The 18,249-nt window shown below is 42.4% G+C and overlaps 1 protein-coding gene across 2 annotated transcripts; it reads left to right on the top strand.

The window, feature by feature from the left end:
- The first annotated feature begins 342 nt into the window (after nucleotides 1–342).
- RPP30 (ribonuclease P/MRP subunit p30) lies at nucleotides 343–18,025 on the top strand. Of its 2 annotated transcripts, XM_051800736.1 has the most exons (11): nucleotides 343–466; nucleotides 1,493–1,548; nucleotides 1,863–1,919; nucleotides 2,660–2,734; nucleotides 3,279–3,350; nucleotides 8,708–8,797; nucleotides 10,916–11,032; nucleotides 14,426–14,455; nucleotides 14,886–14,923; nucleotides 16,038–16,117; nucleotides 17,587–18,025. In XM_051800736.1, exons 1-11 carry the CDS (start codon nucleotides 385–387, stop codon nucleotides 17,694–17,696), a joined length of 807 nt encoding a protein of 268 aa, XP_051656696.1. In that variant the 5' UTR covers nucleotides 343–384; the 3' UTR covers nucleotides 17,697–18,025. The 2 variants fall into 2 exon arrangements, with proteins under 2 accessions (XP_051656696.1, XP_051656697.1); XM_051800737.1 differs by lacking the exon at nucleotides 1,863–1,919.
- The last annotated feature ends 224 nt before the right edge of the window (nucleotides 18,026–18,249 follow it).

Genomic DNA, 18,249 nt, shown 5'->3' with positions numbered 1-18,249 from the left:
AACAGGCGATAAACGCTCCATTGCACAAAGCTACCGCTCCACCTGGTGGGCACACGGCGGCTCTGAGGAGCGCGGGGAGCCCCGGCCGGCGCCGCTCCGGCCGCAGAGACCCCGCCTGCGACCCGAGCAATTCAACCCACAGGCTTTCCCCCGCCCATCGCAGCCCCGTGTCGGGGCACCTCCGGCCGGAGCGCTCCCACGGCCACATGAACCCCCCGTTCCCTTGGCTGCTGCGATGCTGAGGGTGCCGCCAGCCCGGCGGGCCCACGGCCCCGGCACGGCCCGGGACTACACGGCCCAGGCTGCCGCGGGCGGCCGGGGGGCGGTGCCGCCGCCGTGCGCCGCCGCCGTGCCCGGCATCGGCCCGCCCGCTCCGGCGTGAGCATGGCCGGGTTCGCCGACCTGAACCTGCCGCAGGGGCCCGACAAGAAGTCCCTGCAGAGCCTGCTGGAGGCCGCGGCGCACTGTGAGTCCGGGCGGAGGGGCCGCCCGGGGCTGGGTGGGGGGCCCGGGGAGAGCCGGGCTCGGGGAGCGCCGGGCCCGGGGAGCGCCGGGCTCGGGGAGCGCCGGGCTCGGGGAGCGCCGGGCTCGGGGAGCGCCGGGCTCGGGGAGCGCCGGGCTCGGGGAGCGCCGGGCTCGGGGAGCACAGGGCTCAGGGAGCACAGCCGGAGCCTGCGGGCTGGGGTGGGCGCAGCCGAGCTCTCCGGGGTGAGCCTTTCCTTCCCTCCGCGCCGGCCGACCCCTCTCCCACGCGGGCGCGTGTTCCCCGGCGCCTCCCGCTCTCCCTGCCCAGCCTGCAGTTTTCTGCAAGTGCCCGGCTCTGAGCAGCGGGGGAAGCTCGTGGTGTGCTTCGCAGGCTCTGTGTCCGCTTATCCCAGCGTAACAGTTGTGTTTTTCCCAACGCGGACAAGTTTTTCCGGCTGCAGTTTCTTATGACCCGGCTCTTTTCCTGCAGAACTGTTGTACAGCCAGGTGCTGCCTGCCCACTGTTTGGAGGTGATTTAAATGCCCCTGTTAAATGTACCATCTTCTTTAGAGTCCTTCTGAACGACACCTTTCAGTTTCGTCGGCATCATTTTGAGTCCTCATATTTGCCTTCTCCCATAGTTGTGTCTCTCCCAGCTCTGCGTCGCCTGCAGTTTTAACAACTGTCCTGAATGTACTTAACAATTTTCCGTAAAGAAAGTAATAAACGGGGCCAAACTCGGCCAGATCTTTGAGGACCTCAACCCCAAGTATTCGTGTTCGTAAAGTTCTGCCATTGAGTAAAAGTTGTCAGGCGGGGATATGTTAAAAGGCAAACAGTTTGGTTTTTTTATTTTAAAACACTTTCTTGGGTGAACCAACCTTTTAAAAAAAATAACGTGAAAGCTAAATATGCACCCGATTTATTAATTTTAAGACCTTTAAGTAATGACTGTTTAACAGTTTTTTGATTGGATTTGTTTCCATTAGTTTACTGGACAAAACACTCTTATTGTGTGTTTTTCAGTGGGATATTCTGCAGTTGCTCTTAATCATGTCATCGATTTTAAAGAAAAGAAACAGGTAATTTTTCTTGGGATTATTTTTTAGCGTATTTTCTCTAGTAAACCTACTGCTTTATTGCATGTTCCCATATAGCTTTATCTGCAGAATGCATATCTAGACACAAGTAGAAAGATCTGTATTTGTAAGAAACTCCCATTTTATAATTTAGTATTATTGCCCTTGGGTTAATTTTTAGTATGGTTTGTGTACTGTCCCAGGGAAATAGTTTTGTTAACATGGTAAATTTCTTCTCATGAGCGGAACACAGCTTTTGTTTAGTTGTAAACCTAACCCATCACATTTTTAATAACTTTGTTCTATTCTCTTTTAAGGAAATCATCAAGCCAGTATCTCCTTCAGAGTTGTTTCCATCTTTGCCTATTGTACAAGTATGTCTAGTTACATTCTATCTGTGTATTATTATTCTGAGATACATTTTTTTGCCTTGGTGTGTTTGTATATGTGATTTTGTATATTAGATGTTAATCAGAAAAGAGAAATTTGTCCGTTATTTGATGGTTAAAAACACCAAGCTTTGGAAGAATGTTACACTCACATTAGTCTCTATTCATTATTGTAGAAATTTTTAAAGATTGCTTTATGTGAATTTTGAATCTGCTTGTAGTTGAATAATTACAGTACAGTTCTTGAAATTTGAGTTTTGGAAATAACTTCCTGGTTTTGGAAATAACTTCCTGGTTTTGGAAATAACTTCCTGGTTTTGGAAATAACTTCCTGGTTTTGATGGAGCAAAATTTGGATATAATAAAATACAAGACTATTTCAGGTCATTGATATTAATTCAGGAACTTGCAGTGGCCTACCTGGGGAATTATAGCAGTAATAAAACATACTCAGTTTTTCTGCGTGATTTTTTTTCTTTATTTCTTTCTTTTTTCTTTCTGTTGACCCTTACTCAGAGAAACACAATGTCATTCTTTGTAAGGACAAGTATAATACCAAAGAGATAATATAAATTAGGGAAGTGTAAATACAGACTTTGGAAAACTAGTATAGTAAGACTATAAGCAAGGCACCGTTTTCTTTTTATACCAGGCTGGGTGGAAATCACCACAAATTTTTTTCTTTGGTGGTTTTTAAGTCTTTTATATTATTTCTTGTTCTGTAGGGGACATCTAAAAGAATTAAAGTCTTAACCCGGCTAACACTTGTTGTTTCTGATCCTTCCCACTGTAATCTCTTGGTAAGTATATTTAGTAATCAATTTTCCAATTTTTGTTTCTTTTTCTCAGTGAATGAATAAAATTTTGGAAATTTTATGGGGAGAACTCCCTAGATTTTATAGGGCACTCAGCAGTGATTTCTCAGATTGCATCTTTAACAAATAATGTGATCACGAAGAGGTGCAGACTTACAAGACTGGATGTGGCTTCTGCTGATCATGTGTCAGTAAAGAACAGTAGTTCTGTTCCTTGGTTCTTTTCTAAAATTTCTGGACTTCTGTGCATAAACTGGAAGACCATGAGCAAGCCTTGTGTCTGGTTGTGTTTTAGTGTTACATGATTGAAGCAAAAGGTTTAAGTGCCTTAGTAGGTGGGTGGCAATAAGGCTCAAATTGAGAATGAATGACTTCACAGTAGAGACCTACTGTGTAGTTGGATGATTATTGCCTTTCTTTTAGTACTAGGAAAAAAGAAATTTTCTTCTCGTTATTTTGGTTTTAATCATTGTGCATAGATTTGATATCTGCCAGAATTAAAGGTAGTAATTTTTTACTCCTTTTGTAGAGATCAACATCTGCAAATATAAGGTTATATGACATCATAGCAGTATTTCCAAAGACTGAGAAACTGTTCCATGTAAGTACAATCATCTGATCCGTAATGCTTATTCAATAACTTTTAGTGCCTTGAGCTAGTTTAAGTACATGCTTTGTTTTGATTTTATTTCCTATTTTATAAGGACCTTATGGGGCTAATTAAGCATTATAGGCTGCCTGGTCAGTTAATAGTCTGAGCAGGTTGGGAGGGATTGCAGGAGGCTGCAAGGCCTTGAGGTGACAGGTCAGAGCCTGAAACATCTACCTGTTCTACCTGATGAATGGACTTGTCTGCCTCTGCACTGTGGTTGCCTTTGTGTGTCTTGTACTCTAATGAGGAGAGAAAACATCTTTTTTTCCCCCTGATATATGTGTTTTATCATCATGTAGAAAAATTCTCTCTTGAACTTTAATTTCTCAAACTCTGACTTCCCCAAAACACACTTGTGATCTTCTGTTAGCATTAATTGTTCCAGGTTTCTGAAATGCTGAGGAGGATTTTAAAGTGGAACTAATGTGGTTCTGAGAGTTACCTTCTTCCTTTTAGTCCTAGGTCCTCTCCTGAAAGTTTGTCCAAAAGAATAGCTGATATCTTTCTTCTTTTTCTTTTTCCTTCTTTATTTTAAATCAAAAGAGGAGCAGGAGCTTACAAGACAGAGCCAGTTCTGGTTGTCACAGCATCTTATGAACAGATAAACTAAAATTTCCAAAAGTAAATATGCCTGATTAAGCCCAATAGCCCTTGCTTCATTGTCAGACTGAGATTTCTGTTTTTGTTTTGAGTGTTTTGGATGCTCAAGTTGAATGAGAGAAGCTTCACTTCTGTGATTTCATGATACATCTGTTACTTTGCCTGCTGAGAAAACCATTGAGCCTGTACAAAAGTAGAACAGCCTCAGGGGAAACACTTGAAGGGCAGACGGTCATTTTCTCACTCAGATTTTATCCTGACTGTTCAGAGTAAACTTGCAACTGAAAACTACCTCCAAAAAATTGGTGAGTCTTTGAAGGTGTTACTGAACAGGTGCTGATGTTTGTAGCAGTGGTAGCGCTCCCAGTATGAGAGAAAATAGTGGGGGTGAATAATTTTCAAACCTTAGTTAGGACTAATTTGTGACTGTAGCTCAACAGCATTGTTTCTCACGTTGGTTTATTTTAATAGAAATGCAAATATTTTGAACAAGCCCCCCAATACTCTGTCATTTCTGTCATGTTAGAAAAACAAGGTGTTGCCAGTGTGTTTGACAGTGAACTGGTTTGTTTTATTTCTGGTGTTTGACTGGAGAAGACATTAGTGAGAGTTGATACTTCTAAATACAGTGATGTGCAGTAACTCTTTAACCATTACTAAAAGCACCAAGCATTGTATTGTTTTCCAGCCTTTATTCATAGCTGGTATGTCTTCAATACAACTTTCATACCAGAAAAAATCCTAGTTTTAAAACACTGTCTGAGACAGAAAGATCTCAGCTTGGCTTGTTGGGTGATAGATGTTCACCTCCATTTCCCTCATATTTTTATTTAAATTGTTCTCAAATACTTGTTAACAGCTGATGTCAATGTTCTGATCAGGTGGAGCACTTTGAAGCAAATGATGTTTTTATCAGATTTTTTTCCTACAAAACCCAGTATTGTGATGTTTGACCTGTTGTAAGCTCATAAATATAGTTAAGTCTGAACTGTGAGAGTAGATGGAAGCATCCCATCTCTGTTAGCCTTGGCAGTCAGGAAGCAGGCGTGCTTGTTGTGTGAGGCAGTGTTAAGGAGGCACAGGGACACCAAAACCAGCTGTGAGTCTCTTTGGAGAATTTACTTTCAAAGGGAACTTGTCAGTTTAAAACTGAGTCTGGTGGTTGGCTTTTCTAAAAAAGTTAAAGCCACTTTCCAGTACTGTTGAGTACCTGTTTTACCACTTAAAAATTATATTCTTCTGTTTTGTTTTTCTAAATTATTTCCCCTCCTTTTTGGAGACTTGTCCAAGTAAAGTACAAAGCAAGAGGCTGTAGAAGAAGGCGAACTTTAAAGAATCTTTCAGTAGAAGAATTCAAGCATTAATTATAACAGTTACAGCTTAATAAAACTAATTTCTGAATTTTATTTCCCGTGCAAGATTTTTGGACTCTTGGGGGTGTGATGGAGGCAAACGGTTGTAAAATACTTTTAAGGGCCACTCTCCACCTCTCTCTTTTGATCTCTGGCAACAGCATAAAATCTCACTTCTTAAGTAAGCTCAATCAGTTATCATATGTTTAAACAAGTGCCTGAAGTTAGATAATCAGCAGGAGTATGCTGTGTTGTTTTTAGGGGAAAGATGTGCTCTCATTTAAGGGTGATTATTGTTTATTTTCAGCCATATCATGAGTCCTGCTGTAGTTGGACATCCAGCTGTGGCGGTGCTTAAGTTGTCATAAACATTTCTGCATGAAAAACACTCATTTCTGCAGGTCCCTGACTGCTCTGCTGATGAGGCTGCTTGTATGCCTAGCTGCCTGGCAGTTTGCTTTGAGGAACCTGCTTTTGGCTGAACAGTAACCAGAGTTTTTGCCAAGTTATTTTTCAGGCAGATCCGCTTTTGTACTCTGATTCAGCCATGTGGGTCATTGTGGCACAAAGTGGATGGCTGTGCTCTGGGCAGGCTAGTGCAGATAGAGACTGGTTAAGCTGAGACTCCGTGCAGTGTGTTAGGACAGAAGCAGGATTGTCAGTGGGACCATCTTCATTGCTTCCATGCTGGCAACACTTTGAGCTGGGGATGGAACCCAAACATGTTCCTTGCAAACCACATGAGGTGAAAGACTTCATCCTTACATGTTCACATTCAGGGCAGGTTTGAATGTGTGGCTTTTGTTTTAAGATTTTAGGTTTTCTAAACTGTCTGTGGAGAGCTATGTCAGTTTTGTAGAGGTATCGACAGGGAGTCTGACACAAGTGACATTACATATGGGGTTTCAGCACCTACATTTGGCTCTTATGACTCATGGATGTTTCTCCATTAAGAATAAAGCCATCTAGAGTGGGTCACAAATCAACTTCATATTTTAAAATTGGCTTTTGGTAATTCAGCATTACCTCAAGGGTATGAGGAAGCTATATTTGCCAATTGTAGAACAGGCTTCTTCTTTAAGTCTCCCAGAAGGATTGTTTTGGGCTGCAGCAGGAACACCCACTCTGTGCCAGTAATAAGGACTGTACCTGTTGCTTTTCAAAACTTTTGCTTTTTAAGATTTCTGAATGTTAATTGTATTAGTTAGCTCTGTTTGCTGTTTGTAAGCAATTAGCTGATCACCAGTATCTAAAAAAACTTGCTCGTGTAAGTTTCAGGATGTAGTGCAAAGCCAAATTTCAATGTTTTTTCCTAAAATATTGCCAAAGCTTACTTCAGAGCATCCAAACAGTGGCAAATTTATTTATTTAGGGCTGTCTAGAGTTTCCCAGCAGATGGGGCTCTTGCCCACAGTGTGGCTAGGCAGGTGCTGGGCTATGCAACCACTGCATGTCATTTTCTGTATGAAGTTGTTGCACTTCAGATCCTTTCAGCAGGCAGGGTAACCTTAAGTTGCCTGCATGTGTGACTTGTGAGCCAGAGATTGGCTGAACATAAGAATGTCTGGAGAAATCTCCTCTCCAGTTTTCCATGCAGTGCAGGAATTCCTCAGGGGGAGGTATGACTCTTAATTTTGTTTTCCCTTGGTGGTATTTTCTGAAATGTTCTGGTCACTGGAATCCTGTAGATATCCTGGCATTTGAGTCACTCTCTCTCCAACTGTGCTTAATTTGCAAACTGGAAAAGACTTTTCCAGTGTTTCTGGAGCTGATTAGTAAGGCTTGATTTCTCACAACATAGGGAAGCTTGAATGCTTCTGATGTCTGTTTTTGCTTTCCTTAATTTTTAGCATTATCTCTTCCTGTATTTTCTATAGCCTCACTGACATCCTTTCAAGAACATGATTCACAGCTATTTGTTCTGTGCATGTTCCTGTAAATCACCTCTGTCTGGTAGTTTGTGTTTCATGTAAGACAGGGAGGAAGACTGGCTGTAGTAGGGCTGAACTTCCACGTGCAAGTTTAATTCTATGCAATAGATTCCAACAGTGTCCTGTCTAACAGAGTTGATAAACTTTAGTCTGAACGGCCTGGTAGAGATATTTTAACTTCAAAACCCTTGTGGTTTGACTGCATGTGTGCTGTGGCTGTCTTGTCTAGGAGGGAGCACTATCAACAGCTAAGAAACATTCCTAAAGCTGGGTGTCTGCTCTCATCTCCATCCAAATTCCCTGCGAACAGACTGGTAGAAGAGTAGTTTGCAAAGCAATAGGCTGCCTTGCATCAGAGCAGCCCAGCCCTGGGACTGCCCGCAACCCCCACTGCTTTCATGCCGGTGGGAGGAGGGATGAATGGTTGGCACCTGGCCCAGGTGTATTTGGAGCAGTTGCTGGCAGGTTTCTGAAAGCAGAGAGTTCCCCTACACACAGAAAATTCCTTTTCAACTTCCTCAGCCTATTTTATTTTCTTTGTTACAACGCTGTTTGCAGACATTAGTCTGGCCCCGTGTAATCATCTTTATTGGGTAGGCACATATAATTCCTGCATACCTTGTGTGCATGTGGTCAATGTAAACTAAGGGCTCCCTTTTATGTGCAGTTGATTTTCCCTGTATCTCAGTGTGATGAGTCTCCACCCGTTGTTCGTTCCCTCCATCTCTTAATACAACCTGTAAATTGTGGTATGAATTTAAAGCTAAACTTTTAAACTGTAGCCTTCAGTGCCATCTTCAGGCCCCACCAGAGGTGTGGCTCTCAGAAAAAGCTGCACATTCTCCACCTAGCCAAGAAAGAGAGGCTCTGTGGATCGGTCTCCAGTACTGGACATGCAACACCACCAGTCACTGTCTAAAATTCTGCTTTTCTTTCAGTTTTTGTTGCTTTTGGTAAAAATAACTAATCCTGAAAACAAACAGGTGTTGCACTGGAAGTAGAGCATGATAGGGTAGGGGGCTGTTCCTGGGTTGTTCCCTTTGTAAACTGGGGTTGTTCCTGTTACAGGTTAAACCTGTGAGTTCTTTTGTCAAAAGCCAGCATTGCTTCTGCATGTCCTCTGTCAGATAAAAACAAAGCAGTAAGCCTTGCTTTGGGGTTGGTCATTAATTTATTGGAAAAGTAGCTCTCTGAGTGAGGGAAGACTTGAGGTTTAAGCCTCAGATGCTCAGGCTGTGCATTTGTAGCTCTGCTGTTCTACTGGCATACCTGGATGGCATAGTACGTCTTAATTTTAAGACTGAACTGACCTTGGAGAGGCGTTTGTTGCATTAAGAAATGAAAGAGAACATTAATGCACCTGAAGTTGGTTATGCATTTTCTTTGGCATATCTAATAACCTGTTCCTGTCTCTTTGCTGCAGATCGCTTGCACAACTCTAGATGTGGATCTGGTATGCATAAATGTCACAGAAAAGCTGCCATTCTACTTCCGAAGGCCCCCTGTGAATATGGTAAATTTACATCTAATTGGTTTTTTGCCGTTAGACTGAACTGACATTAAATACAGAATTTGTGTTGAATTCCCTACTCCTTTCCTCCCACCATTCCCATCCAAGCAGTTCTTTTATTTTCTTGCATAATATATGGTGGTGTTCCAGATGTCCCTCACTTCAGGGCCTCCACTGCAGCATTTAATACACAGTGATGTATATTCTTGCTTTTTCTCCTCCTGTCCCCCACTTAAGAAGGCAGAAGTGGTGTTCCCAAGGAATGGAAACGAAGCCTTAAGGCCACTGCTCTGCCTTGCAATGAGATGTGGTGTGATTGCTGACTAAGCTGCTTCCCAAACCAGAAGTGGTACAGCTGTGTCAGAATAGATAAACAGCCCCGTGATTTGAAAGACAAGAAACATGAATGACAGTGTTAATTTAGGAGAAGGATGATGTGCTGGTTACTTGGAAGACAACTGTGTTGAATCCATACTTGGACAAAAGAATGTCTGGGTAATTGAACCAAATGTGAAATTGCTAAATATCTGCTGTGGGACACAAGATGACTGTCAGCGTGGATCCAATATTTTTTTAATTCAGTTCTGCCTACTTTGGTGACTTGCCAGAAAGTTTAATCTGAACATGCTCTTAGGTGAACTAGTTGTTTCCTCTGAATATATGTCCAGGTTCATTCCACATGGGTATTTTTGGCTGATGTAGTCCTTAGTGCTTAAAAATTTAAATTTGGAATTGGCTAGTAATCCTACTTCCTTTTCTCAGAAAGTTTGACCTAGAATAAAAATTAAAAATTAGCTAGAATTAATTCTGAAACAGAATAAAAATATTACATCAGATTTTATTATAAACTGAGAACTTTAACATTCCACCTGGAATAACAATTTTGTATGAAATGTTGTTTGAGAGTACCTTAGCTGCCTAAAACTCCAGAAGATGACCCAGGTAAGGAGCTGTGTGGCTCTTGGAGCCCTGTGTTGGGAGACATTTTCCTTACAAGCTACTTCTCATCTTTCACACTCCCAGCTGCAAGGCATTCTGTCTGTTGGACTGGTTTTGTGCATCCCAGGGCAGTCAGTTTTGGTTGTTACAATGCCAGACAGACAGATTGGCAGGCAGCTGAAGTGGTGGGGATGAGGTTAAAAATCTGCTTGACTGGAAATTGGTGTATTGCCATCACCTGTTTTGGTTTTGATAAAGTCCGGCTTCTCTTGTTTGCAGATGTCAGACCAGTTCTGTGTGAACCATTTGATGTATACATAGCTTCTGTTGTGCTTGCATGCAGAGGTCATGCATGGATGGGAGCTGGATTAATTCCATCTGTATTCAGTTACTGGACTCTCTTACAATATTAGCATTGCAGCATATTTTAATGAGTATTAAGCATAGAGTATCACTTCAGGCAAATGTATTATAGGCCATGGACCAAAGAACTCCCAGCTCTAAATTGTGTCTTTATCACTAGTGCACTGTGCCCCATAGCAAGTTGCTTAACCTTTCTCTGTTTGCAAAAACAAGAATACTAGGCTTTTGGTGAGGTACTTTGATAGATAGCAAAGGTTTTAAAGCAGCTGAAAATATAATCAGTATTACTATTTGGAACCTCTTCTGTGACTCAGTGTTATTTAATATTGTCACAAATACCAGAGTATGCTGTGAGACAGGAGAAGAGTCTTGATTGCTGCTTTTATGCAAGGACAAATTCTTCATCTGCAAGACATGGGTACTGTGGGAAGTGGTGATCTTCCTTACAGGAGGGTGTGGGACTAGAGGAGTGGAGTCCTCAAGGTTTCAACACTTGTTTCTGACCAGCAGTGTTTACCTGTTTCCTCATCTCTGTGATAGTGTAAAGCCAATTAAAACAACTAAGTGGCTGGTAATTCTGTTTGTTAAACCTCATTTATCTGTCATCCCAAGATTCAAGTACACATACCTGATGTACAGTGGAGCTTTCCCCTATGATCCTTTCATGCTATGCTGGGCTTTTGCTGGAAAAATTCCTCCTTCATTTTTTCATATATAAAACAGTTAAACTGAGAATAAGCTACATCAATAATAGACAGCAGTTGTTAGATTGTTAGGCTTCTCTCCTTTTGATTTTTGATTACTCTCTTTCATGTGAAGGCAATAGATCGAGGCATTTACTTTGAACTTCTTTACACGCCTGCCATCAAAGACTCCACAATGAGAAGATACACAATTTCCAATGCTATCAGCCTGATGCAGATCTGCAAAGGAAAGGTAAGCTCTCAAAGTGAAAACTAGGTAATTAATTCAGTTCAAATTCTTCTAGAGTTGTACAGACTGAGCCATTTTAAATGAGTTTGATGCCAGGGTATCTGAAGCTGTGACTGAATCCTTGCCTACTAACACAAGGACACAATTATTCTAGTTCCAGATACTTCCAGCCTTTCACCACTGCCTGCTTTCTTAAGTTGTCAAGATGTTAGATTCTTTTTTTCAGAACAACCTATGTTTTTTTGTGGTGTGCAATTCCCAAAACAAAGATGGGAGGGGATGGGGAGAGAATAAAGTTCCAGAGATCTAAGATTTGCAATAGAACTGAAATCCATGCATTTCTTTCAAATCCCCCATTTCATATTTCTGATTGACCAGAAGCTCTTTTATTGATATATTGAATATGGGGGGATAGAAAATGATAAGAAAAAAAGTAGAAATCTTGTTTTGTTAAATGGTTAGTAAATTCCCTGTGTACAAAACAGACCCAACAGCTAGCTGGCTGTCAGCCAAGACTTTGCTGCAGTCAGATCAACTGCATTCTTCCATGCTACTGAAACCCAAGGAAGAAGTAATGCTGAGATGTCTGTAATCCATTGCTTTCATAACTTCCCTCCTCCCAGGCTACCAGGTTAAGCTGTCTGTCATGCTGGGTCCTCTCAGGACATGATTTTTTAATAGGGAAGCATATCAAAATACATACCAAGTTAAAAGAAATTGTAGCTCCTGCCAACTTTATTGGAAATGGCCTTTGCCACAGCTAGTCCAGAGAAGCTGAAATTGGCCTTACCCTGCAAATCTAGTCTGAAGTGGGATATAGAGCTTGGAAGGCAAATTAAAAGTAGATCCATCATTACCTCAGTTCCCCTCAGGCATGGCAACTTTTATAGGACAGCAGAGTGGGTCAAGCAGGTTAATTCCCTTGGTGCTACAGAATAAAGTAAGTATTTGCACAGTCTTTCCTGAGAATCCCAGCTCTGGGAGTTAATTGCACAAAATACTGACTTGGGCATGAATTATATACACAGCAGGCCCCTTTCCTTTGACATTCGTTTTTTACCAGTGCTTCTCTTTCCTCTGTGCAGTTCAAGATGTGCTTCTCACATGGTTGTTGATTTGGAGAGGACCAGTTGAGTTGATGTCACAAACAGGGCAAGTGAGATGTTCAGATGCTCAGGCTTGCATGCTTTTATTCTTCACCTGTCAGTCTTCAATCTGTAGCCAGCAGAGCTGGTTGTTAGCCCTTACTGACAGTTTGCTTCCATCAGTCGTGTAAAGGCGCTTTTTAAATTTTTTTTTAATGAGACAGGAGATGGCTGGTCCATAGACTACTTGCACTGGCACCTGGCACCCAAGTCTTGCCTTCTGTAAAGTTTAGTTGCTGAACTTGCAGAACCTTTTGGATCCTTTTGTTCTTCCTCTGTTGTAGCAGGGCAGAGAAACTTCCAGAAATTTGCTGGTGCCTGCATTGCGCGGAGTCCTTAAAACATGTTAAAGTGTGCAGGGGATGAAGAAGGGATTTGCCTGCCTTGCTAGTCAGAAGGTGTGCATAGCCACAGTCCCTCACCTCCTGTGTTTTGGTAACTGAGTCTGAGTGCTGCCTGGAGCAGTGTTCTGAACAGCTGCTGTCTCCTTTACCTGGGGAGATAGTGTTTTGCCTTTGAGTTTTTCCCTTTAGCCCTTCCCGTAGATTTGCCTTTGCCTACCTCTCTTTTTGCTTGCTAGCAGTGCTTTTCTTGTCTGCTCTTGTCTCCTTCTCCTGTCTTACCCATCCTCTAATGGAAGCCAGTTGCCTTTGAACCAGGCAGAGCATATCTCCCATGCACAGTGGTGAACCACAATCCTGTGCTGGTTCAAGATCTTGCACAGCTGCTCTGGGAGCTTCTCTGAACCTGGGACACAAGCGTTAGTTGCTACAGCTCGGAGCAGGAGACTTGAATTTTCCCAACAAACTCTTGCAGTCAGCACCACTGAAGCTCAGAAGCACCCTTGGGATCCATAGTGCAGTCAATTTAAAGGTGAACTATGCAGAAAGAAATGTCCTAGGCACCATCAGGACGTGTGCTGTTAAGTCACTGTGATGTATGTATCGCTTCTGGCCTTCCTTATGGTAAGGCAGAATTGTCTGGCCCATCCTCTCCTCAGCACACAAGAAAACCTTGGGCACAGTGTGAACATACAGTCATTTTCATGTAGCTTTCACATGTTGAGTTCCAGTTGCACACAGGGCATTTTCTTCCAGTGTCTGCCCTTCTCTTTATGCTGTGGAGGTGGCAGGACAAGCATAGCAGTGTGAGGAAGGGATCTAAAGCCCCACCTTGAAAGTGGAGGTGGCATGATGTGTTGGTGGTACTGACGTCAGAGAGGGAAAGCCTTTTGCTGCCTCAGTACAATTCTCATTCCTACCCACTCAGGCAAGAATTCCCAAAGCTTTTTATTCAGTGTAATAAGAGGTGCAAAGCAGTTTTGCTGCTGCAGAGTTTCCACCTGTAGAAAACAGTCTCCCCCTGGGTGAGCATCCTTGGAGGTTTAACTTTAGAAAAGCTCTGGTAGCTGAGCTGTGGTGTCTGCCAGCCCCTGTGTACTGACATACCTGTTTTGCAGAAACCTTTTAGGAGTGAAGTGAGAAGGATTTCTTTCAGCCTGGCAATTTTCGTAGGGGTGCCAGTGTTGAGGGTATGGCACAAATTGGCAGCCACTGCCTAGGTGTAGATAGGTTTCCTGAACCACCGTGCATCTGATTAAGTCCAACGTGAATGCTGAGCTTAGCATCAAGTTGTACTGCAACAGAGTAGGCTGAAAATTCAGGAGCACCAAACTGTCTAAAGGCACTATCTGTAAGCTGCTTTTGGGGGATCCTGGACTCCTAAATCCATGTCCTTTACATCTCAGAGTGCGTTGTTGTTTGTATGGGGCATCTTTCAGCTGGTGTAAATAAAGGGGGCACTTTTTAACACCATGTCTGCAGCTCTGCATTTTTTTCTTTACCCTTAGGGTCCCTTTGAAGTCCACTATGAGTGATACAGGCTGATAGGTACTTGCTTAATGCCACCACTCTTGACATTTATACTGCTTAGCCTGTCCCTCTTAAAGGTGCTGTACTTACTCAACTCCTATGTCTCTGTGAGAGGTTTATAATTGCAAGGGAGGCTTGTGCCAGTGCCCCTCTCTGTGTAGGGGACAGGGCAGTAACTGAGTTTAATCATGTCCTCGAATTAAGATCCCACCCTGCTAGAGTTCACTTCATCTGAGGGCCTCAGATACTCTGATGTTTAATTGAGCTCTGAGCCTGAACTTAGTTAATGCTCATAAAGTCTTTGCTGTTTTCTGATTATTTTTTTTTTCATTTCTTGATGCTGTCTGACAGATAAATGTTTGTCTTCTTTTGTTTTCCAGAACATAGTTATATCTAGTGCAGCTGAAAGGGTAAGTCCTAGATTTTTTTTTTTGAAGTCAGAACAATTTGAAGATTTATCTGTGGCTTAAAATACAGCTTTAATTAAAAACTAAACATATAAAAATTGTAAGTTTAAATATGATTGCCAGCTTTAGGAGTTTTTTAATCAATCTGCTTTACCAAAGAATTGTATTATGGGTTTGGGGATTTTCTTTTTGTTGTTTTGTTGAGGCTTCTGGGGGGTTTTTGTTGCTGCTGCAGTATTTTCCATGACAGTTTTTTCCCAGCTGGGGACTCTGCCAAAACAGTGGTATTTGTTTGATTTCCTAGTGTATCTTCAGCAACTTGCTCTAATGTAGAATTTAATCTTGCCTTCCTGATAGCCTTGTCCTGCTTGCTCACTCTGTCAGCCTGCAAGCAAGGGCATGCACATATTCAAACTTCTTTGTCTTTTTTTAGCCTCTAGAACTACGAGGGCCTTATGACGTGGCTAATCTGTATCCTTTTCACCAGTCAAAGACAGCAGTTAGTAGTAACACTTGAAAGTTCAAAGTGGTTTTGAAATTCTTTCATCCTTTACAGTCCTTGAACTTTATACAGTGATACTTGTTGGTGACCACTTCAATGAATCAGGGCTCTCTGTGTGTGTGGAAGTAGCAACAGATCTTGGTCATGGGGTGGTGTGAGTAGTCACTGCAGATAGTAATATCTGTGTTCAGCTACAGGTATGTTTTGTTGTGATATACATAGATGTTGTGTGGATGAAAATGGAGAAATGAATAAAAAACATACAAGTCTATGGACCCTGCAAACCAAACAAGAAATTATTACTTAGGATCTCCAAAGTGCCACATATTTGGTAGCAAAAGCTATAAAATTGTATTTATGTAAAATTACAAGAAGTTCCTATCTGAGTGCTGATTACTTCCAAATTTTCCAGTCCTTAGTTACATATGTAACGTTAAATAAGTGGTTGTGTTCTGGAAACCAAGGAGAGTGTCTTTCCTTCCCTTCTTTTAGGAATTCAGATGCATTTTTATGGCTCTCCCCACCCCACAAGCACATCTCTGGACTGTCCCTCGAAGGGAAGGAGCGTGCTCTGAGTCATGAGAACTGTGTGGGAGGTTGTGCGGCCCGGAAGGATTTTATGCGTAACATTTTCTTCCCTCTTAAAATGAGCAGTCAGGCTCAACCCAAATTAACACACCTAATCTGGTGTCATCCCTGCCAAAGGTGGCTGGAAACTTTTCAGCATGATGCTTTTGTATCTGACAGTGTCCTTTCCCCAAAACTGAAATTTTCCATGGGGTGATTTTTTTGCTTGATTATTCATGTCTAAAATGTTCCTGCGTTGACAGACTTTTCTTTTCAAAAGTACAGCTTCTTGCCTGCTAAAAAGCAACGTTGCCAGGAGGGCTGCTGGGGAACTGCAGCCCGGAGAATTGGGTGCCTCAGTTCCCTGCCTCTGGGTAACCTTATGCAAAATGTCACTTTGAATTACAGCTTTGCTAATTCCCGGTTATTTGTAGAGTAAGCAAACCTATGTGCCGAGAGACTTCCCTATTCTGTTTGCTCCTTTCTGTGCATTTTGATCCTGAGCAATGCTGACAGAGGTTTGCTGTTTGGCCTGTCGGAAAGCGAAGCAAAGGCAGCCGTGTCCACCAACTGCAGAGCCACCATGCTTCATGGAGGTGAGCACTTGTAAGCTCCTCTAAGTAACATGTGCATTTGCTAAAATAAATTCCTCTTAATGCATATTTTCCAAAAGGTCTGAGACCTTACAAAGCAAGTCAGATTAGGGTTTTAGCTCCCTTGTGCAATGAATGAAGAGGAGCTTGTGTGGCAAGGTTTTGTTTTTTTTCCCATGTAACCATGTTAGCAAATCAGTGGGGGAACTGGTGGTGCTGTGCTGGAGCACTCGCTTAACCACATTAACGAGTCATAAATGGTTTAACCAAAGTAGGGACCTGCCTGCTGTGCTTCATAGTGAAACTGTCCCCTGTTTCAGAACAGGTTCTTTGTTGATTTTTGTTGTTTATTCTGATGGCAGTTTAACTTTCTGAGTAGTCATCTCTTAATTTCAGCCTCTGTCAAGGTTTGTTGGGTAGGTGTGACTTCTAGTCACCTTCCCAACAACTTGAGTTGCTCTAAGGTGCAAATGCACAGTAGGATTTGGGTTGTATCTCTTTTTTCAGTAGAGGTGGGGCTTGAACCTGCTGTAATTTGCAGCAGGTAGCTTTGATCTCTTGGTGAGGGCATTCCTGTGAGCAGGGTCCTCCTCCAGCTTGCTGCTCATCTACATAGAGGCATAGAGTGTGTTGAAAGAATTTTTGTCAAGTTTATGTAGAATTTCTCAAGACCCTCATCTATCTTATCTGTCTATCTTATCTGTGAAATTAAATAGCAGATGCTGTTTCCCTGTCCCCTAAAGAATTCTAGCCCAGAATAAGTCATTATATTTTGGCAAGGTTCTTTCAGAACCTCTTTGCTAACAGACTATTTGTAGGGAATTTCTTCTACCTTCAAATTTTGCAGAGAAGCCTCCCACCAGTCATTATGAAGTTGGATTGGGCTTCACCAGGTTCTTTGGCAAACATGAGGATTTTGGTAACATCACACACTAGTAGTTTATGGTAATGTTGAGGGTTTGGTAAATAAAATTCTTGAATACCATAAAGCCACTTATTGGGTATGTAGGGGATCCTCCGCCAATATAGCTGTGCCAGTATAGTCTGTTTAGGAGTCCTGGAGTATGTGAATGCATTTTTTTAATATTTTTTTAAGAATGGTATTTTTGGCTCAGAAATGCTTTTGACAATGCTTCAAGAATGTGTCCTTCTGTGACTACTGAACTGATTAAGCCTCGTTTCCTATGGGTTGGTGTCTCTGCAGCCCTTCAGTCCCTGCAGACCTCAGTTTTTCCTTGTTTGCTGTAAATCTACATCCACAATTGTATATCCCCCCATAGTTTCCCTATTCTATAATGCAGTGAATCTCCAGCTCCTGCCCCTGCAGTTGCTTGCGTGCTGTGTACGCTGACTGGCTGGTTGTTCAACATGTTGAACTGTGCTTTGGGGTATGGACATCTGAACTGAGCATGCCTTAAATGCATTAGTGTCATTTTATTTGAGGTACTGCAGCTTCTGCTTGTATATTCCAGAAACTCGGAAGACTGCCTGTGGGGTGGTGTACACAGTGAAGAAGCCTCGCAAGGTTGAGGAGGAGGAAACAACAGTGCCAGCCTGCAAAAAAGCTAAGACTCAAGCTTGAGGACTGAAACAACTGTCAACAGGAGCCTCTTCTTTACCTAGTGTTGAGTCTTCCTCCACCCTCCAGCCCAAGTCCTCCCTTACTACTTTGTTTAGCCTGGAGAAGAATTATTCCTCTGGTGTTCAAGTGAGGAAAGCTGTGTGAATGAGACTGCTGAATGTTAGTTCACCACATCTGAAAAGTCATGCTGGGCTTCTGGCCAGGAGACTGACTCTTCACCTGGCCTTAGGTCTCCTGGAATTAGTGCAAAGTCAATGGAACATTTCTAACATGGAAATTTTCACTTGTACATGTGCATTCCTTTTTTATTAAAAGTGTTTCTAAGAACACATGCCTTCATAGTCTAGCTCTTAGTTTCTTAAGTTTTAAATACGTCTTTGTACAACTGCAAACCAGTAGATGAAGTTTACCTTCAATGGTCTGTGAAGAGATAATAGTGCAGTAAAAAAAAAATCTGCTTCCCATTCCATTTTGTGATCAATGGCTACAGTGAATATCCCAGGATCTGTCAGTTGCTAGGAGATATCTTGGATTTGTGTTACAGTAGGAGTGA

The sequence above is a fragment of the Manacus candei genome, unplaced genomic scaffold (genome assembly GCF_025592945.1).
Source record: "Manacus candei isolate 608988 ecotype Guabito, Panama unplaced genomic scaffold, ASM2559294v1 h1tg000050l, whole genome shotgun sequence".
Taxonomy (NCBI): domain Eukaryota; kingdom Metazoa; phylum Chordata; class Aves; order Passeriformes; family Pipridae; genus Manacus; species Manacus candei.
Note: the sequence above shows the minus strand (reverse complement) of the source record. Positions and strands in the feature narration are given on the sequence as shown.

Bases quoted from the DNA above. Each gene is read 5' to 3' on its own strand.
- RPP30 (XM_051800736.1), top strand. From the start codon at position 385: ATGGCCGGGTTCGCCGACCTGAACCTGCCGCAGGGGCCCGACAAGAAG. The intron at 1,920-2,659 runs GTATGTCTAGTT...CTTGTTCTGTAG, and splicing joins CATCTTTGCCTATTGTACAA to GGGACATCTAAAAGAATTAA. The intron at 11,033-14,425 runs GTAAGCTCTCAA...TTTGTTTTCCAG, and splicing joins TGCAGATCTGCAAAGGAAAG to AACATAGTTATATCTAGTGC.